Genomic DNA, 26,927 nt, shown 5'->3' with positions numbered 1-26,927 from the left:
GGTCTACAAGGAGCACACATGGGGGTCCTAATTTTAATGTGTCCCCCACAGGCTCATATGTCTGAACACTTGGTCACCAGATGGTGGCGCTGTTGTAGAAGGTTGTAGGGCCTTTAGAAGGTGGAGTCTGACTGTAGGAAATGGGACACTGAGGGCTGGCCACATCTGCTTTTATCATATGGACTATATTCCCTGAAGCCTGGAGCCAAACAAACCTTTACCCCCAGACATCAGGACCCAGCAGCAAGAAACACAACTAATACCAGTTTGGTGAGGAAGTGTGTTTTCCTCTGTGGGAGGAAGTTCCCCTCCTTCCTGCTTGGTGGGTTTTGACCCCTGAAGCCAACACAAACCTGTGAGTCCAGAAACTTTGGGCTGTTACTAAAGATGTTTGCTCTCCTGAGGCCTCATAGCCTATGAAATAGCAATGAGTTCAGAAAGGTTTGGTGTCCACAGGAACCCAGGGACAAACCAAGGCTGTCACCCGAGGGAATTGCTCCGGTGTCTGGGAGCCTGAGCAGGGAGGGATCTGGTTTCACAGGGATTAAGCTACTTTCTGATCACCTGCACCCTGAGTTTATAGCTCAGTTCCTGTGATCCACTCATTGAATTTACGCCTGGAGGTCATGACAGACCTCATTGGAAATCCCACGAATTCCTCCAATAAATACCTAGCAATCTGTGGCCATAGGAGCACCCAGAAAAGACATGCTAGGCTATGGACTGAAGTTGCACCCTTAGGAATCCCATCATGGGCGTCCGATAGCAGGTACAGACAGCCCTGCGCAATCCAGTGCTTAGTGTTACATATGCCCCCTTTAAAAGGCTGAACTGTCCCCACCCAGGAGGCCATCTTGTTCAAAGTCAACCCCACCTCGGTACTGATTAGCACAATGCCTGGACAGCCCATTTCTGCATCCATTGCTGTTGGCCTCCTCCACCAGTGGCCAGGCTCCATGAGGGCGGGCCTGCAACTGTTTTATTTACTGTTATCTCTGTGTCTCAGGACAGCAATCACTCTTCACTGAACGGGTTAGCCTGTGATTTATGAAGACACCAACTGTGCGCTGCCAAAGCTCATATGATTCAAGGATCAAGTAGAAGGACTGCAGGCACACGATCCACGCCATGTCACTGGCTGTGAGACAGCTTTATTTCAAAGGTGGGAGACTGGATACTCTGTGATGCCACCGAGATATCGATGATACAGATGTGGCATTGTACTCTTCCCCAACCCTTGTTCTGGGTGTCTATTGGCTAGCTGCTCACTGCCCTTCCCCAGTTCTCTGGCCCTTCATCTCCCAAAGGTGCATCAAGGTAGATATGAACTCTAGGCAATTGCATGTGAGTCCATGCGAGCCCAAATAAAAGGAAATTAAGTATTTATTGGGGGAACACTCATGAATAGCAATAAGGGAGAGAGTCGCTTCTGCCCTGGGGTCAGTGAAAGCTGTGGTCAGATCTCCCACCACACAAGAGAGTGAGACAGACTCCTCCTTTTATAAGAGATCACATCCACACACAGAGACCAAGCTCTAAGACTGGTTCCCCAAAACTATTGGTGGAATGAATTCACACAACAGTAAACATTTGAGGTCCTCACTGGCAGATGCTGAGGTGCCGATGAAGCTACATATGGGGCAGATCACTTACTCTTGGGAGACTTTTACCAGGCCTGCTGGCTTGCTTTCACTTCTCAACACCTCCAGGCAGGGGTGAAGGGGGTGAGGGTAGGGGTAGGGGTGGAGGAGATACACAGTACACAGTGCCAGGAATCAGGGCAGGTAGGTGCAAGAAGCTGCTGTTACTACGAAACAAACTGTGACTGAAAAGCCCTTGTGTATGTTGAGCATATTTACACATATTTATTTGTAAGTGCATGCATGTCACATACATATGGGAGAAGCCACAAAAGGAACCTGGGACACTGTCACACAGATTATCTGGGGCCCACAGAAGTTGGCTTGAGAGAGTGTGTATATACTATATGTGCTTGTGCATATGTCTGTGATAAGATTACATGTGCATGTGTGTGTTCTTGTTAATAGATTATTTGTGTGTGCATTGATTATGTGTGTATGTGTCTGTGTCTGTGAACATACTGTGTGAGTGCATGAGTTACATATATACATGTATGTCTGTCAATAGACTGTGTTTGTGTATGCGTGTGCATGTCTGTGAATAGATTACGTGTCTGCATGTATGTCTACGAATTGATTATATGTGTGTATGAGTGTGCATATGTGCCTGCGAATAGATTATATGTGTGTGCATATGTGTGTAGTACATGAGTACAGAGGAGACTAAGAGGGGAGTAAGAGATCTAAAGGGAGGGGAATAAGAGAGGGTGATGAAATTTGTGACAGGAAGGCAGAAAGGAGGGCTACTTAAAGTGACAAAGAGGGTGGGAGGATAGGAGATTTGGGGAGAGGTGGATAAGAACACATAAATGCCACATACATATGAAAATAGATAATATAATATGGAAAATATATAAGGAAACCCATTACCTTTTATGCTAATTAAAATAATTTTAAAGAATTAAAAATAATTCTAAAGAGTTCATGGGGGCTGGAGAGAAGGTTCAGTTGTTAAGGGAACTGACTGCCCTTACAGAGTACCAGAGTTTGGTTCCCAGCATCCACATGGAGGCTTGTAACCATCCATAACTCCAGCTCCAGGGGATTCAACACCCTCTTCGAGCCTCTTTGAGCACATACATACATGAATAAGCATAGTTAAAGATAAAAATCTCATATTAAAACACCCATGGTGAAAAATAGTATGGATGGCTGGATGGCATTCTTACAAATGTGTGGCTATTTGTATAGGAGAGACACTGCTTTGCACGTGTTAGACCTGGAGACAGCCAGACTCCCCACAGATGGGACAGATTGATCCAGACAGGAGGCAACAGGGTGTGGTAGCCCCTGAATGATTGGCAGGTATCTGTTGAGAGGACCCTGCCTATAGTGTTTGCATGGGGGACACGGATCCATGTGTCATATCTGCTGGGTTCTCCCAAGATGCCAGAGAACTTCCAGACTTGTGGTCAGTTATTGACTATCACACAAGGTCAGGGTTCCCCAGAGCCAGGGCTTGGGCCCTATCTGCACTCATTTATGAGATGGTGTTCAAGTTATGGGTTTAGGAAACAGCTGGAATGGTGGCTGCTTTATACCTGACCCAGGAACCCCATTTTGTCACATAAAGTCATGACAGTATGATTTTCCAGGTCACACTTGGGTGAAAACATCTAGACCCAACCTCTTGTGCATGCTACAGAATGGGCACTGGTTACCCGTGCGCTCCCCACATCTTCTCACAGTGTGCCAAGGGGCACACCAGAGCTCTGCTGGACTGGCGACCTCCAACTAGTGCCTGAGTCCCAGGAATGAGGCTAGATGAACCTAAGCCCTGGAAAAGAGCACAGGTCCTGCGGATATGAGTCCAGGACCCAGAGGGAAGAGCTAAGTTCTGTAGATGGGGCTGACTGTGGAGCCTCACTCCTACACTAAGGCTGCCGGCTCCACACCTCCCCCAGTCTTGCTGATTGGACACTGAGCTCTGCTGTGTCAACAGCCAGGGGATGGCCACCTCCTGATTCATTCCTGGAGGCAATTTTCATTTTGAACACACTTATTTCCCCAAAGATACTGATTGCATTCCTGGAAATATCAGCAACGGGCTCTACGTCACTGCCCCTTATGTGAAGTTAAAGGTTGCTCTCTGTGTAACCATGGTGGCATTTATTTCTGGATTTGCTTCCCACTTGGCTTTCACAGGCTGAGAGGTGGATTCTCTGCCTCCAGGAAATTGAGCCGATGTGGGATGATCCTCCCAAGAAGTTGCTGCCCATCCAACTGAGATTGCGTGTTGTTCTGTCAGCATCTCTCATGCCCCACCCACGACCAGCCCAGCTCAGTGGCAACCTCTGCTCTCTGCTTCTCTGAATTCAGCTCAGAGACAATTTGTGAGGTCTCCTGAACTGTGTGGGGAATTGGCGAATGCAGTGAATAATATGACTACTATGAAAGTTCTCTAAAGGAAGGGATAAGTAACAGTGGTGTGAGTTAATGCATGGGTTATTAGCATGTCAGAGGCACTTACAGATTTTAAGAAACAATGTTCTTTATGGTAAATAGATTTAAGTTTAATTTGATAATTGAATAAATGCGGGAAGAGGGAAAGGGAGGAAGGAAGGAGAGAGAAAACAGGAATGAAGATAGAAGGAAAAAGGAAGGCAAGAGGGAGGGAGGGAGCAGGAAGAAAGGATAGAAGGGATAAGGAGTGAAAAAATACAATTAAATGGATGCAGGGGTGAGGGTGCAGTGATGAGTGAAGCCACTGCAGGTGTTGGGTACCCGAGCCCCATTTGAATCTCTTACTTCAGTATAAACTCTCCCAGTGTCTGCAAGGCTGGAGCAGAGCCCCGCCAGGCCCACGTACCTTGATGACATCCTCATCCATGGCCTTGCACTCCACCAGCTCTGAGATGTCCCTCACTGTGCTGTTCTCCTCCACCGACACCACCCTGACGGGCATGGCCACCGTCTTCCCAGTGAGGACAGCTGTGTTCAGGAGTTCAGTGTCCTGCCGAAGAACCAGACACACCAGATCAACAGACAGTCTCCATTCTGGGGGTACCAGGTGATGCTTAGGGATGCTCTCGAGGCAAGCGTTGGGCTGCTCCTGTTAGACACACTGTGGTACTGTCCGTAGGAACTAAGTCAGGACAATCTTTGGAACAGAGTCCTAAGAGTGCTTGACTTTTGGCTTACATGTGCTCATTTTCCTGCCTCCCAATAAAGGACATGCATTCTTTTTAAAAAGTGTTGCAGAGACCCAGCAGAGTTGCACAGCAGCTGTCTGGCAAGCAACAGAAGCCAACCTTGAGTACTTTGTGAAGAAAGGTACTAATGCCTGCCTCCACCTGCAAAAGATGCCCAGAGCGCGTCATCGCACTTGGTTTGATGGCTAATCTTGTTTGTTAGTTCCACAACCTGGGAAGAGGGAACCTCACCTGAAAGTTTAATTTGATAATCTGCCCATGGGGTCTTTCTTGATTGATGATTGATGTGTGAGGGCCCAGCCCACTATGGACGGTGCCACCCCTGGGCGGGTGATCTTGGGTTGCTTATGAAAGTGGGCTTGAGCAGGTTAGGAAGAACAGGTCAGTAAGCAACACTCCCCCATGGTCTCTGCTTCAGCACCTTCCTCGAGTTCCTGTCCTGACTGTTCTCAGCGATGGAATACGACCTGAGAGTTACAAGCTGAAGCAAGCCTTTTCCTCCCCGGGTTGCCTTTGGTCATGATACTTACCACAGCAAGAGAAAGCAAAGTAGAATGCCTGGTAGGAGGGACTTGGCATTCTCAGGGCCTTGAGAACAAGCATCATTCTGGATCCCCTGGGGCGGCCCCAGTGGAATCCTAAAGCCCATGAAGAAGGAAGGACTCATGGGGCTCAGAGTCAGAGCTCAGGCTGTGTTGATGGAGGAGAGGCCAGCATGGGAGTGACAAGCCCCAATGGTCCCGAAGACAGGAAAGGCAAAGGGAGATTTTCCCTAGGGACACTTTCTAGGAGGGACATGCCCTGTTACAAGCTGGTTTCATCTCACATTGCAAACCTCTGCCCTCCAGAAGGGAGATAGGATGGGTCCTCCCTCATGTCTCAGAATGTGGGGTAGCTGGGGCTACAAGTGGTACTTTACCCACTAAGGGGCCGCCTCCCCTTCCTGATGCTGTTATTCAGTGTTGGGCATGGGACTAGGAGCCTCCTACATGGCAGACAGGTGCTTTACCACAGAACCACATCCCCCAGCCCACAGGTTTCCTCTCTGAAGTGCTTTTTTTGTTTTGTTTTTTTTTCAAATCAAACTGTCTCTCTCTGCTGTCCCACAAGTGCCCACTCCACCACACCCACAGGCATCTCTGTCTAGTCTCTTCGTGTCAACGTTCTGTAAAACTGCACACACGATCTGCTGAGTGATGGAGAAAACACTGTCCATCTTGATTTTACAGGGTGATTACCCCCCCCCCCCATGCAGGCTGGCAGTCCTGCTCTTGAGGGCCACTCAAAGGTGCAAACAGACCTTTGACAGGCACCTTTCACCTCAGGGTCAATTTCTCCCAAGTCCCTCTCCACAAACACTGCTTTTCCTCAGGGTGACCTTTTGTTTGAAGTGAGCACACAGCACGGAGAGGGAGCCCCAGATCCTCAGAGAGTCGGGCCCATCACCCTGCAGGTGAACAAGGCTCTGCCTGCCTCTACCTGGTGCATGGGAATCCTGAAGCCAGGTTCCAGTTACGGGTGGCCCTGACTGTGGCTATTACAGATGCTAAGAATACCACGGAAATCCCCGAGTCAACTTCATTACAGGCAATGTGCTCAAAGTTGCCTTTCATTGTCTCTCTCCAAATGGTCTTCAGCGAATGACTTCATTAAGCAGTGTGGTCCCTTACGGACTAATTGTGATTAGCATCCTAAATGGTTGCTACAGTTTCACAACTACACACACACACACACACACACACTCTCTCTCTCTCTCTCTCTCTCTCTTTCTCTCTCACACACATTATCATCATCATCATCATCATCATCATCACCTCACTTTAGCACTCATCTCTGGTCAAGGCTAGTTGGACATCAGCAATTTCTTACTGGCCACATAAGTTTCAAGGATTCACAGGCAGAAATAAGGAACAAGGAAAGAAACCTTTCATCTGTGAAATACCCCAGCTGCCACTCATGGGAGAAGTCCTCTGTATTTAACAGTCGTTCTGCTGACCAGTTAACTTCAGCGCTAGTTTATTGCTATGTGGGCAGAGAGAGTCTGGCATTCTAGCTTCTTCCCTGGCTTTTCTATCAACTTCAGAATTGCCTGGATCACATTTATCAAGGTTCTTCATGCCAAGGTGGCTATATCATTTGTGACTATGAGACACTCAAGAAGTGACAAATCTAGATCGTGGTCATTCTGAGTTCCTTTGGAGTACGGTACAGAATAGCACAGATGTGGCAGTCTGAAAGAATGAAGTTATTCCTCCAAGTGCTGGTGGCTGGAAGGACAAACCGCGGCTGTAGGTCTGGTGAAGGCAAACAGCTAGCTTGTGTATGCTCACGCAGGGGGTGTGCGGGGTGTGTGTATGCCTGGGTGTGTGTGTGTGTGTGTGTGCCATGTGTCCATGTACACGGGTCTGCCTGTGTGTATGTGTGTGTACACTCCTGTGTTTAATACTGACAGGCCAGGCACATGCTTCTGTTCTTTCATTTCCCAAATACCTTTCCAGTGGAGTACAGTTCTTAACGATGCCAGTGGCACACTATTTAAGAGCCTAACGTCGGAATGTTTCCTGAAACCCAAACTCTAGCAGGGTCCCTGAGGAAGAGCATGCTTCTCACAGGGACTGGTGGGAGCAGGGATGCTGCCCATCTCCTGTCTCAGACCCAAATCTGCCTCCCCTTCATCTCTTCTGGGCATGGAGCAGCTCTCTCTGTGTCTCTCTCTGACTCTTGTTTCTCTCTGTGTCTGTCTCTATCTCTGTCTCTGTTTCTCTCTGTGTCTCTCTCTCTTTCTCTCTCTCTGTCTATTTCTGTCTGTTTGTCTCTTTCTCTGTCTGTGTGTGGGGGTGAGAGAGACAGACAGACAAAGACACACCAGAGAGAGAGAGAGAGAGAGACAGAGACAGAGACAGAGACAGAGAGACAGAGAGAGACAGACAGACACATAGAGAGACAGAGAGAGAGACAGAGAGAGAGACAGAGAGAGAGAGAGAGAGAGAGAGAGAGCCCTCTCTGAACACATACCATCCTGTTGACTACATGAAGATCAAGGGGACTCATGAATAGGGTGTCAGAGACTAACAGTGGGTGTGGAGGTGTCACCACCACCCTGAGGCTTCAAGCTAGTAATTGCCTCTCAGCTTCCCTGCCTCCCCTCCCCGGCTCCCATTATACACCAGGTAACTAGTCTGCTTTGCAGAAAAGAATCAGCAACACAGACATGTTAAATCACTCCTGCCCCTTCGAATTCTGTAAGAGCCTAAGGCTCCCAAGAAAGAAAGATTCCCATGCGATTTGTTCTCACGTAATTGCTATGTCCATTTCTGAACAAATTGCAATTTTACCTTTTCAATTAAGAAAATAGAAATACTTTTGATGCATTAAGAAGTCTTAGATACAAACTCGTTAAAATGACAGGGAAGTGATCAGTTTGCCTGGGGTGCTTATCCCTGGAGTGTCTGTGGGGAGCATCCCTGGGTTCTCTGGAGGGGAGATTGTGGGTGGGAAAGAGACAGGGTGGAGTATGATTCAGTTACAAGAAGGACTGAGCCACTGACAGGCTACCAGACAGGCAGAGCAGAAAACATGACACCAGGTAAGGAAATCTAGATCCAGCTAAACCACAGGACAGGAAGCCTATCTGGGGTGTCCTGGGCTGGGGCAGGGACTATCTATGTCTGTGGACAAGTACGGGTTTCCTTCCTGGCGACTGAACATTGTAGAGTTATGTAGAAGCATTGCATGCTGTAATCACATGCATGGCAGCACATTTCTAGTTAAGTGGCAGATGTGCCGCCATCCATGCAGGGTACACCCTGGTCTTCCAGGTCCAGCAGGGGCTCTGATAGTCTGATGGCATGACAGCGTTCCCAAAAGCATCACAGATGGATAGCCACAATCACTCAGGGTTGAAGCATGGACGTCCTCTATGGTCACCAGGGGCTGAGGTATTATATTCAGGGCCATTTAAGGGTGCTGAGACCAGAGTTATTGCTGTGGACAGTCAGGTCCTGTCTGATGCTGCTGTCCTTCTGCTGGCCTGCTCCTTCCTTGTGCCTTGTCTGAGGAGTTCTTAGTCTTTGGAGGATAATTCTGATGATTTCTCCCAAATCCCTGACGATGAAACAAAATGCAGCCCTGTTGTGAGGGATCCACAGTTTCCATCTCTCTTTTCTTCTTCAGTGGCCACCTTTTCTTCTAGGACCTCCTGAACGAGCTCATCTAGAAGGACAAAGGTCTTCTCTGGATCAAGAATGGATGAGCTTCAGAACCCTGCAGTGGCTGCAGGTTGTACAAGAAGCTGGGATGATCCCAGAAACCAAACAATGCCAATGCCAATAGGACCTGTAGTAACCCCTTCCATACTGGCTGCACTTAATCTCAGATATGTTCATGAGGAAGTAGCTCACAGTAGTGGGCTTGTGGCTGGGCCTGGCATGGAAGAGGCACACCTCTACCCCAATGCTAGACACTCGCTTCTCTGCCTGGCTTAAGGCCACCTTCTGTAGGCTCTTGTCATCTGGGTCATCCTCACCGCCCATGTCAGCCTTCTCCATGACTGCCAGTGAGTAAATGCCAGATACCCAGACTTCCCTCTTTATAGGGACAGCAGTCAGGGGTCAGCAGCACTCGACCCCAGGTCAGAGTCACACGTGTTGAGCCTATGACTTAGCATCTTCAGGGGACAGAAGTCTCCCCACACTCCACAGAAATATTTCACTTGAGCTTTTATTTAGCACATCTCAGGGGAAAAAAGTGTCACTACTGAGGAATAAACTGGATACTGGAAGGCCTTATCTCCTGGCAACTAAGCCATCTGCTGCCGAGGTCCCTCTGTGTAGAGTCACCTGCCCAACTGATGTTGAGCAAAACCGGTCAGCATGGCCACAGTGTGGGGCCACCAGTGTCAGAGGACTTCGTTTCTCTGGGAAGCAGGAGAGAAACTGAACAAGATCCCGACTCACATAAGGCCATTACATAGACTTCTCTAAGGTGAATGATCTCTTTATGCCCTCCCTCTGCACTGATGACGTCAGAATAACTATGAGCTTATAGATTTTCCTCTATAGCAGGGAAAAGCATGCCACTTAATACACCATCCTCTCTCCCAGTGTGCTTTTTAGGGTCATTTCATAAAGTCACTGTCATCCCAGAGGGCTCTGTCAGGGTCAGAGGCTGGACTCCTTGTCCCCAGGACATGCTGTGCTCACAGCCTCACAGGAGCCTTCTCCGTGGACTGTGAATGCTGCTTTTTGTGGCACCAAGGGCCCAGTGTTCTGTGATGCCGAGGACTCCGTGTCCTGACAGCGAGCATTCCTAGACAGTGCCTTGTTTAGCGTGCTCTTGTCCATTGGCTGCTTTTCCAGCCCTATCTCAATGAGAGGCTCTCCCGTCATCCCCTACCAGCACAAATTCTCTTTCTTCGACCTTGTTTCTCTTCCAACTTGAGGGCCAGGATCAATGGGATGCTGTGAGGTTGGGCTTGTCCCGCTTCCCATTCAGGCGAACAGGCGAGCATCCTTGCATGTGGTTGGTGTAGCTCTGCTCCCAACTCTTATTCGAAGCTCCAGGCAGTAAGGAACATAGCGGGATGGTGGCTGATGATCTCCATCTTCCAGTTAGCTGGATGGATCACATTTCAGGAGTCCGTATGAGGCTAGCCCTTTAAGATCTGAATGAGGAGACCCTGTTCCTGTTCTGCTGGAACATCACATCTTCCAGAGCCTCCCTCTTCTGTCTACTTCTCTTTTACTTAACACTGTACTTTTCTTGACATCATTTCTTCCATATCTTGTTCCTCTTGTGCAGAATGCTGCTCCCTCACATAACCCCAGGGCTCCAGCCTCTCTTTCGTGTGCTGCCTGGGACGATTCATCATGATTTTCAACCTGCTAGTATTGGGAACCCCTAGGACTAGGGACGAACACTTCTGGGTGTGTCTGGGAGGCAGTTCCTAAGACAACCAGATCCCGAGGCCTCTGACTGATTGACACGAATTCCTGGATGGATTAATAATCTGATGACATTGTTGGCTGGGAAGTGAGAAGTGAGGCCTGGTTGGAGGAAGTAGGCCATTGGGGGTCAAGTCCTTGCTCCCGGTCCCCTTTTGTATACTTTCTCTCTGCTTTCTGCCTGGCAGGTTGTGAGCAGCTGCTGTTGCTTACATATGCCAACTGCCCAAGTGCACGGGGCTAAGTGACTACCACTGAGCTCTCAGAAACATGAGCCAACAGTGGTCTGTCCGCTCTCATTTTTGATAAGGATTTGAACATGGTCAGAAGAAAAGTAATTCACGTGGCAGCTTTGTTCTCCATAGATCATCAGTGGCTCCCAAGACAATCCTATTCAGATTTAGGTCTGTGCCTGTCTCCTTCTGAGACCAAAACTCTACAGAAGCAGCAGAAGGAGGAGGATCCATCATCATCATCATCATCATCATTCTCTCTCTCTCTCTCTCTCTCTCTCTCTCTCTCTCTCTCTCTCTCTCTCTCTCTCTCTCTCTCTCTCTCTCTCTCTCTCTCTGGCTGGAACAGCCACTGCTGAAGAACTCCGAGATACAAACATACAAACATATGTTCAGAGGTAGAAAAACAGAGACTGCCTACAAGCCTTTCCACTTTGAGTTTCCAGTTTGGGGCTTTAGCTCAGGGGGTAGAGCGCTCACTTGCCTAGCATGCACAGAGCTCTGAGTTCAACCCCTAGAACCTCATAAACCAAGCATGGTGGTGTATACCTGTAATCCAGAACTCAGGAGGTAGATGCAGGAGGGCCATAAGGTCAGACACATCTTTAACTATGTAGTGAGCTTGAGATAGCCTGGGATATGTGATGTCTGGTCATTTGGGGCCTAGCCCCCTTTGAAGGCCTTGATTTTGGAAGATGGCTCTAGGCTGGCTTCTTGAGTATGTGTGACTAGGATCCTGGAAGAGGCTGTTCCATGTTTGCATCTTTGGAAGTGAGACCAGAGCATGCATGGCACAAGGACCACAGTTCAAGAACGAGGGATGGTATGGAGTGACAAGATACGCTAGGACCGTAAGTCAGCTTTGGCTTGGGAGGGAGGCAATGCAGGAATTTTACAGCAGCAGTATGGAGGGCAGAAGTCCCTAGGAAGATTGTATTCAGCTTTTCCTGTCTTGTGGAGTTTCCAGGATGACTTATGGAAGCAGAGATTGTTTGAGCCTGGCTACGTGTTCCAATGGCTGGGGAATCACACCTGAAACTGACATGCTACCCACCTGCATGCCAACATCCTTTCTGATTGGTCAGTGCTACCTTCTGCTTTGTTCTGATTGGTTGGAGCCTGCATGACTCCATCTGGCAGAAGTTGAGTATCATTCATTTGTACCTATACAAGTAGGACGTTTCCAGTCATCAGTGGATTCTCTTTGTTGTTTCTAGAGTACTGCCTTCTAAGCGATCCCTTAGCTTGTTGTAAATAACTCAGTAATGGGTGTGTGTTATGTGTATATATACATGTGTGTACATGTGTTATGTGTGTGGAAGTGTATGTGTGTTTATGTACGTGTGTGTGTGTGTGTGTGTGTGTATGTAGGGTACAGGTTTATATTAGGTGTCTTCCTCAATTGCTAATGTATGTTTGGAGCAGGGTTGTCAGGACTGGAGCTAGACTAGCTGGCCTGTGAGTCCCACCTGTTCAGTGCTGGGATTACAAGTATACACTCTGCAGCAGTTTTTATGTGGTTCTGGGGAGTTCACTCATGTCCTCATGCTTGTAGGGCAAGTACTTTACAAACCGAGCCAGCTCCCTCACTTCTAGTAAAAATCTTCAGCAGTACTTTGCAAAGACCTTCTTGACTTCCTCAGGGCACCTGGACAATCAGAGTAGAAGAGTCATCCTTGTCATAGTGACCTGCCACACAGTTTTGTACTGCCTGTATTCACTATATTCATTTTTCCTCTGTCCTGAAACTTTGCAGTTTGTGCTAGCTGCCACTACTGGAGGAATGCAGAGGCTCTACAGCAAGCCACTTACCCATCCTTCCCAGGGAGTCGTGGCTGCTCTCCAAAGGTAGCTGAGCAAATTTCCCTTCCTCCCCGAGGACACATGCTAACAGCTCTGTGGGCCTCGCAGCCACACAGCAATAATTCCAGGTCCTGTCTCTGTGGGGAAACCCAACTCCCACCTCATTTACTTCCAATTTATTCATGGTACGAAACTGGGGTGTGGGAGGCAAACTTAACTTAGCTGTCAATTTGCTTCTAAGGCAAGATGGAGAATCTATTCTAAAGCGTGCATTTAAAACAAGAAAGCAATTCAGTTTTGCTAGGCACCATCCATAAGGTCCAGAGCGGTAACTCAGCTATTAAACAAGTCATCCTCTGGGGTGGCACACAGAATAAGTTGCAGGAATGTCTCCGAAGAAAATCAGTTGTTTTATACAATTTTGCCAAGAAAGAAAGCACTTGAGAAATATGTATTTTATTTCCGCCAACTAGTGGCTACTTTCTCTGCTTGTAGATTCCTGCACTCCTTAATTACATGGATGCTGCTGCTGCTACAAACCAAGGGTGTTTCCCAGGTGGTCCTAAGGTACAGCTTGCTCTAGCCATGTCATAAGGGAGGAAAAAGGAAACAAGGGTGACCGCTCATAGTCCTCTGCCTTGCATAGGGCACAGAATGGAAAGACGCACCTCTATGTGTTCATCCTAAGCCACGGGGAAGAGTCTATCCCAGATCCCCCGCAGCTAAGGATGGAGAGTACAAATGATGCGGAGGCTTTCTGGTCCTCCTCCTATCTTCTCCCTTCCCCTCCCCTTCCCCTCTTCTCTGTGTGTGTCTGTATGTTTTTGGAAGCAGAACATTTGAACCAATAAAGGCCATCAGCACCAGGCATATTGGTCCGGATAGTTTTTTGCTTCTGCCAGCAGCTCTAGCATTTCAGAGGATGCTAGGCAGTGGGAGATACTTACAGAGTTTTGTGGGTTGGTGGCGGTGAGTTGGGAGCCAATGTTTGGGAGGCTCCCAGGGGAGTGGCTTTCCAGGCAAGCTTCTTTGATGGCATTGCAATCACATACAGATCCTTCCTCATTTGGGGCTTTGGCTGTGAGCACAGAAAGGAGTGGGAGTTTTCCGGAAAGGCCTGAAAGGACAGGCTCAGGTGTGGGTGGGCTTAAGTAGATGTGGGTTTGAATACAGGCTGGTTACCATGATTGTACCTGGGCAGTGGGGTCTGCTCCTCCTGTGCTTTGGAAATGCTAGCTAGTGCATTTCAGATGGTTGAGTATTCCCATGCCATGCCAATCAAGAATGGAAGGATCCAGCTGGCCCCGTTAGAGTGGCGCCCGGGGCTGGCTTGGTGGGCAGTGAGCCAGGTTTTGCTGCAGGGAGCTGGCATGGGATCCAGGTGCTTACAGTTCTGTGCTCTACTAGACACTCTGTGGATGGTGGCTCCTCAGGCTCTGGAGAGGGTCAGAGCTCCGCAGACTGTCAAGACCTGTGGGCTGCCCCAGCTGTACATCGGCAAAAGCCAGGAAGCTCCTGTGCCTCACACAGCTCAAGCAACTCATTTCCCATTTTAGCATTGCCTCCCCAAATCTTTCCGGAACCCCAGACTCCTACCTGACCATCCCAGTGAAAGCCCAGCATCTGAAGCATAAACAACCATTCACATCACCCCCTAGTGGCAGAGATGGGAAACAGCACATCCTGCAAACTTGGCTTTTAATTTCGAAAATTTTGACAATTTCACACACATATGCAGTTGTGTTGCTATTGTATTTACCCCGATTCCCTTCCCTCACCTCTCTTCTACCCCTGCTGAGCCCTCTCTTCTTGATAGCTCACTATAACTAGATGGTTAAGACTTACTGAAGTTGTCACATGCTGGACACAGGACACAGAGAAGTCACCTGGAACTTAGCTGGGAACCTCGGCACCTCCCCCATCTCTTTTTTTTTTGTGGGGAGGGGGCAGTGACGATCTTTTCCCAGCTGACACAAACTGCAGACCACACAGCACACTCAATGACTGGAGTGCTGGCATTGATGCTCTTGAGCAACGGTGTCAAGATTCACTTTCTGCAAAGTGCCCAGTACAATGAACTTGAGCAACTTCGTGCAGCTTTCATACGTTTGCCACTTTATAGTATTAGAACATCCCGTCTTTCAAAGGCTCTCCTGGGCCATTTCCAATTAATCTCCGCTCCAGCCCCAGGCAATCCCTGACTGTTCTGTCTCTGCCGTTTTGCCATTTTTAGAAATGATCCCCAGAATGCCTAATTTTTAAATGCTTAGCTTCCCTCATCCCAGATTTTTTAAATGTATATTTGTGCGTGTGCTCACACATGGGCACATAAAAACCAGAGGACATCATCAGATGTCATCCCTCAGGAATGCCAAGTACTTGGTTTACTGAGATAGCGCCGTTCACTGGTCAAGAACTTGCCAAGAAGACTAGCTGGCCAGCAAGCCATAGGACTCCATCAGTCTCCACCCCACTCCCACTCAAGCACTGGGATAACAGACATGTATAACAATGCCTATTTTATGTGTGCTGGAATCAGGCTCAGGTCCTTATGCAAACACTTCCTCAATTGCATTATCTCCCCAGTACCGTTATTTTTTTTGTGGGGGAATGGGGTGCTAGGTAGCCCAGTCTAACCCTTGATTTTGCAGAAATGCCCCTGCCCCACCATTCAGACTTGCTGGGGATGCAGGAATGAGTTACCATGCTGAGCTCCACCCGGTTTTCAAAAGGGGAATCATCAGTTATTGCTCATTGCCAAGCAGCATTTTACCCTCTGGTTACATGGCGGCTCATTAATTCCTTCCCTTGTTGAGGTATACAGTTTATGCTAGATATGAGAACTGTTATATATTAATGCTCATATCGTCATGGGCAGCAGCTCTCACCCTCCTGGGTCCCCAGGAAACTCAGGGACTGTGCTGCGTACACATGTGACACGGGAAGAAACTGCCAAGCAGGTTTCCAACAGCTTTTCATCGTCCTTTTGCTTCTTATTTCCACCAGCAGAGCCTATGTGGTCCACTCTCTCCATACCATAACAACACTTGGTCTTGCCTGGCTCTTCTGTGTCAGCCATGCTTTTGAGTGTGAGGTGATTACTCTTCTTTTTTCTTTAGTTTTTGCCCTTCCCCAGGGACTAATGAAATTAATCCCTTTTACTTCCCAAAATTCCAAATTTAAATTTTGGCTGCTGTGCATTTTCAAGTTCAGATTCCTTAAGACATTGTGTTAACACTAAATTTAATCTTTTTTTTCTTAACTTAAAATTTTATTTTATGTATATGGTTTTTTTTTTTTTTTTTGCCTGTATGGGCAAGCTTGGTGCTCACATAGGCCAGAGGAGGCCATTGTATGCCCTGGAGCTGGACTTAGACTTGATTGTGAGCCCCTTTGTGGGTCCTGGGTCCTCTTGCAAGTACAGCCAGTGTTCCTAATCACTGAACCATCTTTCCAGTCCCCAAACTTTAGTACTTTTGTTTGGCTTTTTGTTTTTCCAGACAGGGTTTCTCTGCAGCATAGCTTTGGAGTCTGTCCTGGAACTTCCTCTGTAGATCAGGCTGGCCTTGCACACACAGTTTTGCCTCCCAAGTGCTGGAACTAAAGGTGTGCACCACCAATGCCTGGCCAAAATTTAGTTTTTATGTAAAGAGAAAATTTAAAGACTCAGGCAACAGATAAGAAGGGAACATTTTAGCTGATCACTAATGAGAGATATATGACAGATAGATACATGACAGACAGACAGACAGACAGACAGAGTTCTGAGACACAAAACCCACTATAAGTAACTTGAGATTGAAACTTGGGTTTTGCAGGTGCTGTGCAGGCATTAGGCTATATCTCAGCCTTTTTCTTTTTTCTTAATTTTATTGAGACAGGGTCTTACTAAACTGCCCAGGCTGGCCTTGAATTCACTGCAACCCAGGCCAACCTTGAACTTTCAGTCCTTCTGTCTCAAGCCTCCTAGGTAGCTGGAATCACAGGTTATGAGTCACTACCTATAGACGACTTGCTGTAGAAAACAATGGGTAATCTTTGTCAGCAGCCATTTGAGTTACTTATCAGAAGTACTTAACTGTGCACCCTTAGAAGTCCTTGTGGAAACAGGATTGTTTTCCCCAGGTTTGAAAATAGTCACCTGTTGCTCACAACAGAGACACAGCATTTAAAATTTGAGGCTGGGGAGCATGATGTGGGCCCTGGGAATCAGCCCCGGGATGCCTGCCCTGGGATGCAGGCCCTGGCTGCTGAGCTCATGGCCAAGCTGTTGTTTCCCTGCTCTGTCTTCTAAGAAATTCTACACTCTCCTTTCACTTGTTAAGGAACTTGTCTCCAGGAAGCCTGAGAAGGTGAGGCCACACTGTGAGGTACAGACACCTTGAAGCTACCCCCACCCCCCACCCCCATACAAAATGGAGTTTCTGAAGACACTGCTTCCTGAGCCCCAGCCCGCTTTACATTTAATTTTGAGTACTAGCAGTAATCCCAGCGTAAAACCTTTTTCCTACAGGGAACTACACTATATTAGACAAATAAGAGCCCAGGGACAGGAGCGGATCTTTGCCTCTTTCCTGCTAATGATTAAGGAAGGGGAACTAGTTTGTGGGTTCTGTGGCTCCTGCGAACACAAGGAGATTTCTCCAAGGGTTGGTGACAAGGGACCTCCATAATGAGGAGTGGGGCAGCAGCAGGCAGGCTCTGACATCCGTGATGACCCATTTATGTTTCTTTAAATTAGCATCATTATGGCAACTTTGAGCAAAATGTCTTCCGTCTCATTCCCAGCTACCCCTGCCCTCCCCTTGTCCTGTACTGCGGACTCTCCCTTGTGACTTGTCTCTTCTTTCAAGTCCCAGGTGACCTTATACCCACCCCGATCCTTACTTATTAATTTCTGCTCTCCTCCTCATCAACTATTGTTTTTTTTCTTTCAGTAACCCTCTGAGTCCAGTTAATGCTGTCCATATATCCATGGGTGTGCAGGCATTCACTGGAGCACAGGCAACCCACCAGGGCCCCATCTCTGAGAGACACGCCCACCAGACTGCACATCTGGATAGGCGCTGGGGAAGATGGTCTGTGGCTGCTGGGTTATGTCAGGGGGAGATGTGGAATGAGCGCCACCCAGGTGGTATTTGTGAGGCTGGGCAGGGACCCAGGAAGATCCTTCTAGAGGCTGGATTCCAGCCAGGGGCTGTTTTGTGGTTGCTGAACCCCCAGAGAGCATGCTTTTCTGTTTTTTTTTGTTTTTTTTGTTTTTTTTTTTTTACGAGACAGGGTTTCTCTGTATTGTTTTGGAGGCTGTCGGTCCAGCCCGGCCTCGAACTCACAGAGATTCGCCTGCCTCTGCCTCCCGAGTGCTGGGATTAAAGGCGTGTGCCACCACTGCCCAGCTTGCTTTTCTGTTTCTTGATTTAGCCCGATCTCCTCTGAGAGTGGGGCCCTGGGTATCTGTGGACTCCTCCTTCCTTCTGCCTTCAGCTCTCCTCCCCCTTGCCTTCCCCTCCTCCTCCCTTCCCCACCTCCTCCTCCTTCCTCTTCCTCTTCTTTTTTTTCTCCTTCCTTCTCTCTTCCTCCCTCCTCTGCCTCATTCCTGCCCGCCCCTGTCTTGGAAACAACTGTATTAAGATGTGGCTTGAAGGCACATGTATAGCCAGTGTTGTTTGGGGGGAATCCCAGAGCTGTGCAGCCATCTTTACAATGGGTTTGAGCACAGTTTATCACCCCACAGGTATTTTGCCTCCTCTGGCTGTTAGCCCACCCTCCCCACCCTGGGCTGTCACTAAGTTGTTTTCTGTGTCTGTGGATTTGTTGATTCCTTTCACTTAGGATGATGGTTTGGAAGCTCAGCCTTGCTCTAGCACATGCCTACACTCCATTTTTTTTTTCTTTTAAACTGCCAAATGATTGCTATGCTCTTGAGTTGAGTGGTGCAATTACCGAGTGGGAATCATAAACTAAAACGGCCGCATCACTGAGCACTTCCTAGGATCCAAGCTCTGTTCTAATTACACACATTATTTCAATTGAGATGCCTTCAGAGGTTGGACAGGAAAAACAAATGGGTCCACTGGGCCTGGGGAAAACCGTCACAAGTACTGGCTCACTCCTGGTCCAAGGAGGGTGGGGTGCAGCCTCCACTCAGCATTGCTAATGGCTGCCTTGTGGGTTGTGGATTGCCAGGGACTCCATGTCTTTCAAGAGAAGCCAGAGCTGGGTGTAGTAGCTCATACTTTCAATTTCAGGAGATATCGACATATATCTGTGAGTTTGAGGCCAGCCTGGTCTATATAGTGAGTTCCAGGACTACGTGGAGAGACCCTTGTCTCAAAACAAACAAACAAACAAACAAACAAAAAAAACAGAAGAGTTGGGGGTGGGGGGAAGAGACCAGGTTTGTGTGAAATCTTTCAGTTGGTAAATATGTGCAGCAAATTTCATCTTAAGGCAATGCAGACAAAGAATGACTTCTCTACAGCTACCTTCACTTCTAGAGCAATGGCTTAAGGAGACCACACTGGGTCATACACATCCCGTGAACAATTTCAGGGTCAAACTGGGAAACCAAGGTAGCCAACTCACTCACGTTCTCATAGATTGTTCTGGTCTTAAAATCAGAAACCCTGTATCCCAGATGCCTCCTCAGTGCCTAGCAAACTGGTATGGTTGGTCTTGGGAGAATCACACTTGATTCCTCTTAGGAGTCCCTACCTGAGGTGCTGTGGCTGCTCATTTGTGGACATACACTCAGAGTGAATATTTGAACATACAAAGGAAAGAAGTTGGTATCTTCTACCCATTGAAATAGTCTCTAGGGCAGTGGTTCTCAATATGTGGGCCACCAAGCCTATAGGGATCAAATGACCCTTTCTTAGGGATCAAATATCAGAACCCTGCATAATAGACATCTGTATTACAATTCATAACAGTAGCATGAGGAACTGTCTTAAAGGGTCTCAGCATTAGGCAGGTTGAGAACCACTGCTCTAGAGTCAAAGGTGCTATTTTTGTCTCCTCACTGGTCACATTTGACTTTCTGACTGTTCTAAAAGATGGTATCACCACTGTGACCATGACGCCTGTCATAAGAACAGTTATCAGCAACACTACTTTCATCAGCCCTGTCATCATGATCATTATCATTATGGCTACATTTGTCAGCAGCATAGGCACCGCCACCATCATCATGATCATCAACATGTCCCTACCATGCTCAACATCACTATCACTAACAACACTAATACCTTTGATGTCATAAGGGTATTAAATTGGGCAGCTCTGATCTCCAGACATGTGCTTGCTAGTTTGGGCTCTGGTTAGGCACTCCAAGATCACATCACCTCAGCCATGTGGTGATAATGGTGATGATGATGATTATCTCTGAGGAAGACTATCCATGGTGGACACGGACCAAGTTTGGAGCAAAAGTATCTTCATATGCCATGAATCTATAAAGGCATTGCCCAAATTGTGGAAACCTGAGTGTATGTGAGGGAAGTAGGTGTATCTAGCCAGTAGGCCTTTGAAGAGCCAGGAGGGTTAACATAATCTACCTATGACTCACCCTCTACTCTGAGTCAAGGATACAAACCCCTGTGCTGGGCTGGAACCCTCCAAAGGTTTTGGGGAAATGAAGGTATTCTCATGTTTCCCCTGGCACTTCAGCAGGATATTCACTTTGTAAATAATCTCAATTAAAACACCCCCAAATTATGGATGACATTTTCTTTTGTTGACTCTGATAGTGCCACCATTCCTGTCTAGATGTTCCAGGACACCGAAAATTAGGTCACAGAGAAGCAAATATTCATGGTAAACAAAGAACAAAGACACAACATCTGACCCTGTGATGAAACACCCGAGAGAGAGTCAACTCAGTAGCAAAACAAGGTTCGTTCTGGTGTTTGGTTTCAGAGGTCCTGGCCCATTGCTTCTGCCCCGAGGAGAGACAAGATTGTGAGAATCTGTTCATTTCATGCAGCCAATGGCCTAACTTCCTTCCAGTAGGCCCCACATCCTACAGGTTCCATTACTCCCTGCTGTACCATGGGTTGGGGAACATGCCACTGGGGTCATTCATCCAAGACATAAACAGAAAAGGGTTCTGGGAGACAGTGATATGTTTAGTGCCTTGATTGTGGCAGTACACCCCAAATTATCAACTTACGGACTTTTTTTTTACTTACTATAATTCAGCAAAAATTACTTTTTAAACAAAGGGGGTGGAAAATTATGAATAACCCATGTCTTAGTTATGGGTTCTATTGATGTGAAGAGACACCATGACCATGGCAACTCTTATAAAGAAAAGCATTTAACTGGTGCTGGCTTATAGTTCAGAGATTTAGTACACTGTCACCATTGCAGGAAGCTTGGTGGCATGCAGACAGACTTGGTGCTGGAGAGGTAGCTGAGAGTTCTCCATGTGGATCCACAGGCAGCACAAAGAGTGAGTGACACTGGGCCTGGCTTGAGCATCTGAAATCTCAAAGCCCACCCTCAGTGACACACTTCACCTCCTAACAGCGCTATTCCCTGTGAGCCTGTGGGGACCCTTTTCTTCAAACTACTATACCCCATGAGGGGGGAAGAGGCACAGCTTGCCTTCCCTGGGAATGGAGTTGGAAGGTAAGGAGGAGGGCAGGCCCTGAAGGAGTTCTGGGTGATGGTGGTGGATACCTACAGCTTCCACCCTCAGTTTTAATCTTTGCCACCGTTGGTGGGGAGGTGGGGACGGCCATCCGAGCACAGCTTCAGAAAGGAGTAGGATTCAGGCTGTGCCCTGGCTTCTCCAAGATCTCCTGAGAGGCAGAACCAGCCTCAGAAGTGGCCCAGGGCATTTTCCATCATTGTGCAGCATCTCAGGGGAGGCTGCCAGCGGCCCGAGGTTAATGTAGATGAAATTGGAGGCTTGTATGTGACCTGGTGGCAGGGGGACTACTTAAAGGGAAGGAGGAACCAGCCTACCTGTGTGTTTGGAAGGCAAAGGGAGCACTTTTCCAGAAAATAAATGAATGGCCTGATTTTGACCTTTTAAAACTCCTTGGAAAAATCCAGATGGGGGTGGGGTGGGGGGGTGGGGGGCACCCTCTTGTTTCATCTAGCCATTCTTGTATTAATTTCTAAGGCAAAATACCAGGCTTAATTCTCATTAAAATCTGTACCCACCTAAGGTTCTCAGGAATAAAATTCCATTACCCATTCTCTTGGGTTTCTACCTTCAAGAATGCTTGGTATGTGGAGACTCAGGACAGCAGGGCTTGTGTTCTGAAGAGTTCCCCTCCCCCTCCCCTTCGGACACAGTGTTTTAGCTTAGCATCTTGCCTGCTGGACTCAGAACACCCCACAGCCTTGGAAGTGAATTTTATGTCTGATCCCAACTCTGCTGTCAAATGCCCTTCTGGGTAACGGATGGCTCTCATTTCTGTGGATGGCTGCACACCTCCTCGCCCGATGGTGTCTATCAGGACAAGGATGGTGTTCTTGGGTATCCATGATGGCAACGCTTGGGGAGGGAACCACACATGGCTTATTTACTGGCTTCCTGATCAATCCTGTAGGTTTCTTTCTTTTTTTTAGCCTTTTCTTAAGTATATGAGTGTTCTACCAGCATGTCTCTCCCAATCCTCTTTCTAAAGCCCCTTCAGAAGGAGGGGGGGAAGAGGAGGGACACTCTGAGTCGTAAGCCACTCATAATGGTGTAGAGAAAGCAGAAATGAAAGCCCTTTGGTTTGGTGCTAAATCATAAAATGTATAAAGGTACATGGTTTCTATCTAATGTAAGTAGTGTGTGTGTGTGTGTGTGTGTGTGTGTGTGGTGTGCATTTGCAAGCCTGCATACATGTGTATATGTATACACCTATTCTTGTTTTTTATTTTTGTTTTTATTTGTTTGTTTGATTTTTCAAGGCAGGATTTCTCTGTATTGTTTTGGAGCCTGCCCTGGAACCTGTTTGGTAGACCAAGCTGGCCTGGAACTCACAGAGATCCGCCTGCCTCTGCCTCCTGAGTGTGGGATTAAAGGCGTGCGCCACCAACGCCCAGCTCTATTCTTGTTTTTGAGTGTGTATGTAAGCCAGAGGTTGACACTGGGTGTTGTCTTCTATTACTATTAATCTTATTTTTTGAGACAGGGTTTCCCTGAACATGGAACTCCCTGATTAGACTAGGCTGACACTGGCCAGCAAGTCCCACTGAGCCTACACCTGACCTCTGTTCCTTCTCAAGCAACTCAGATGAATACTTGTTTTCACACAGAAGAAATGATTACCCCAAAATGTATTTGACCGCCCAAGTGCTTCTCTAACTTCTTGCTACCCACACACAGAGCTGGCATGTCCTTGGTCTTTACTAGATTCATGCCTCTACCCCAAGCCTTATGTGGGTATGAGAAGGGTTCTAGGGAGGAAGAAGGCCCCTCAGGGAAAGGATGCCAATGGGAAGGGCAGCCTGTAGCTGTCTGGAGATGGTGCTGAGCAAGCTCCACTGGGACCAGCTACTGTGGTTTAATAGTCACAGCTCCTTAGAGCAAACGGCACTGCGCGGAATGCCCAGGCTTCCGCATTGACTGGGCTCTTACAGACCCATGTGAACAACCTGCTCAGTGCTTGGGGGGGTCAGACACTGAGGCCTAATGGTACAGTCCGTGGGTGGCTCTTCCTGTCCCCCCTGCACTGAAGAAAGACTTGGGAAGATGTGATATTGAGGCAAGAATGTTCAAGAGAAGCAAATTCCTCTTTAATAGCCCCTGTTGGGCATTTCTGAAGGCTGTTTTCTTTTCCTTTTATGAATATTTATTTTATTTTATATGTTTGTATATCTACATGTGTGCAGGTGTCCCTTGAGATCAGAAGAAGGTGTTGGATACCCTGGAGTTGGAGTTACAAGCAATGGTGAGCCATTCTCAACTGGGGTCCTCTGCAAGAGCAGGAAGTGCTCTTAACCCTTGAACTATTTCTCCACCCCTATGCAGTGTTTTCAAAGACCTAACCAGCTGCAAATAGGCAGCAGGGGGGCTTGCTTAACGTTTCTGTTTTTTTGTCTCTCCTTTTAAAAACTCTTTAGCTAGGCCTTTTATTTCTAGCTACCTGGGATTCTGAGGAAGAGGCTACAGAATGGGTTCACGATCAACCTGGGCTACATAGTAAGACCCTGTCTCAAAATAAAAAAGACAGGGTTGTAGCTCAGTGGTGGGGCGGGGCTGCAGAATATGCATGAGGTAATAGATTCAGTCTCAGCACTAAAAGAAATGAATTACAATTTCTCGTCTTTGAGTGTATCTACAGTTCTATTCCTATTTACTATCAATAAAGACTTTTAGGGGGTAGATATAAATATATTTAATCTCATGTTAGTTTAAAAAAACACTTTCTGATATGGTTATACCTTTTCTTCATAAATAAATGAATCTCCCAAAACATTTTGTTACTTACAAATGCTCATGCCCAAACCAGAGTTTTTACGTGCCTCTGAGCCGGTTCATCTATAGCTCTTTCATTAGCACAGCTTCTTAATGTAATTTTGGAGGTTAGGGCTTGGTCTTGAACTCAGAATCCTCCTGCATCAGCCTGAGTACTGGGATTACAGGTGTGGACAGCCACACCCCATTGACAGCTGCTCCTAATTCTCTATGCTGTGTCGTCGCACAGTTACAGTCAAGTCCTGTAAGTATTCCAAGTAAACACAGCACAGATGAGCACCCAGGCCGAGAGGTCAGATGTGAGCGGTATGCATGCTGGTCCTGTAGAGATGTTACTGTCAGCAACTATGGCATGAAGCCAATCTGAATTCTCTTGGGCTAACTTGCAGACAAAAGGATTTGGGGTATGACATAAGGAGTGATTTCTTCCTCTCTTAAAGGCACCATAAGAACACAATAACCACAATAATGACACCTCATTCCAAGGAGGACTCACGTGCTGACAAAGGGCTGTAATAATATCTTATATCCTCACAATGGTTTTGCTTTTCAAAGTATTTGCATCTCTTATTTTTCTGAAATAGGCAGGGTAAGAATTGGGCACTTACATTCTGTAATGGATGTTGGCATGGATTCTAGGATACAGATCTGCAATCTTCTCTCCCCCACCGAAGGGCCACACAGTAAATATTTAAGAATTTTTGAGCACACAGGCAAATCCATTTAGAATGAAGACTTGAAAATGGAATCAAGGTCAGGTTTCAAGTGGAGGATTTCCTGGGGTTACGGAACACATTCAAAGTCAAGAATGAGCCAGGTGTGGTGGTGAACACCTGTAATCTAAGCACTATGGAGGCAGAGGCAGGAGGATTGAGACTTTGAAGTGAGTCTGGGTTATACAATGAGCTCTCATCCTAATATGCCTCTTTTGACTCAGAGGCCAAGCGCTTGTCAATTAAGGCCTGGATTCAGCATCCAAAAATAATATCATAAGCAATTGCTCTCTACCTTCTATATGTTAACAAATCCTGTGGCAGACAACCAGTGGGCTGATATTTTCTGTGTCTGGCTAGTATCTGTCTCCCACGTTATAGTGAGAGCCAGATTTTCCCGTGGTACATCATAACTGCCTATTCTGCGTCTGAGTCTGACGTGTCACACACTCTGGGTGACAAGGCTTTAGGCCTGGCAAGCAGAGTATAGCATCCACTTTTACATTGATGAATGACTTTTGCTGAATGGCTAAAGGGGATGCACATGGTCAAGCCAGACAAATGCTTCTAAAAATTTATTCATTTTGTTTTTTAAATTGTATTTGTCTGTGTGTATGCATGTGCATGTGTAAGTGCAGTACCCTCAGGTTCCAGAAGAGGGCATTAAAATCCCCAAACTGGAGCTACAAGCTGTTGGAGCTAGGAACTGAACTTGGGTTCTCTGAAAGAGCAGAATAAGCCTTCTTAACTACAGAACCATCTCTCTAGACCAATGCTTCTACACCAGAGCTTCCCCAGAGTGATTGGCAGTGAGGATCTCACTCTTCCTTCTGGGATGACACCATTATGGCCCTGCTAGGGGCCATCTGATGATTCTAACACACTCATAACTGGGAGCATCCAGGGTGTGGTCTGCAGACCAGCACCAATGTTTCCTAGGAGGTCTTAAAAGACTCCAGGTAGATCTTCTAAACCACACAATGTACACTTGCAGGTGTTTAAGAAACACTTTAAGCTCAAACTGGGTTGGGTTTGTTTCTAATGTGTACTCAAGAATCCTGATCAATTCATTTCCCATAATCTCTTACTAATTGAATAGGACTCTTGCTGATAAGAGCTCATCAATGAGAATGACAGAAGGTCAACACATACTTTGCAATCCAAGCCCATCATAGGTGGGATGGAGAAGCACTAGGCTTTGTGATCCCAATGTGGTCCATCCACTGTATGTTGTCTGCTGGGTTCTTGGCTATTGAAAGCCTTGTCTGTGGTCCAAAGGAAATGGGACGAAGCAGTTGTCTTTCAAGCATGGGGGAGGAGGGGCAGGGAGGAGCTGGGAGTATCTCTCAGGGGCTGCATGATGCAGGGTCCTTTGATGTCTTAGTTTCCTTTCTATTGCTGTAGTAAAACACCCTTAACAAAAGCAACTTGGGACAGAAGGGACTTCTTTCACTTACAGTCCATCCCTGGGGGAGGTAAGGCAGGGACTCAAGCAGCTCGTCACACACCACATCCACAGTCAAGAGTGGAGAGGAGAACACTCACCCATGCTGCCTGCCCATGCACAGCCCACTTTCTTCACTGTTACACAGCCCATGAAAATGTGCTACCTGCATTCAGGGTGGGTCTTTCTGCCTCCACTGACCATCAAGACAATCCCCCACAGACATGACCCTGGGCCAACTTGACCTAGACAATTCTTCGTTAAGACTCGATTCCCAGGTGATTCCAGGTTGTGTCAAGTTGACAGTTAAAACTAACCAGCACATTTGCCCATTCACATAATGCCATATAATCAATAATAACTTCAGTTGACTCAAGTAACTGTGATTTGGGGTCACTTGTTGCCACAGCCTAGCCCAGGTCATCGTGACCAGGACACATGTCAGCCTAAAGTATATATATATATATATATATATATATATATATATATATATATATGAAATAGAGAACTGAAGTGGTTTAAATTATAAGTAAGCAACAAGGACATTGGTATGTGGATGTTTCTAGTACCATGACGAC

General features: G+C 47.1%; 1 protein-coding gene across 2 annotated transcripts in view; it reads right to left on the bottom strand.

Annotated features, from left to right (window-relative positions):
- Tmem132c (transmembrane protein 132C) overlaps positions 1-26,927 on the bottom strand; it is a 288,371-nt gene that overhangs the window by 19,643 nt on the left and 241,801 nt on the right. For both annotated transcript variants that reach the window (XM_005080598.4, XM_013120888.3), the window contains exon 5: positions 4,450-4,593. In XM_005080598.4, coding sequence (XP_005080655.1) covers positions 4,450-4,593 — 144 coding nt within the window. The remainder of the gene's footprint in view (positions 1-4,449; positions 4,594-26,927) is intronic.

The sequence above is a fragment of the Mesocricetus auratus genome, unplaced genomic scaffold (assembly GCF_017639785.1).
Source record: "Mesocricetus auratus isolate SY011 unplaced genomic scaffold, BCM_Maur_2.0 Super-Scaffold_100025, whole genome shotgun sequence".
Lineage (NCBI taxonomy): Eukaryota > Metazoa > Chordata > Mammalia > Rodentia > Cricetidae > Mesocricetus > Mesocricetus auratus.
The sequence above is the reverse complement of the archived record's forward strand: the minus strand, read 5'-3'. Positions and strand labels throughout refer to the sequence as shown.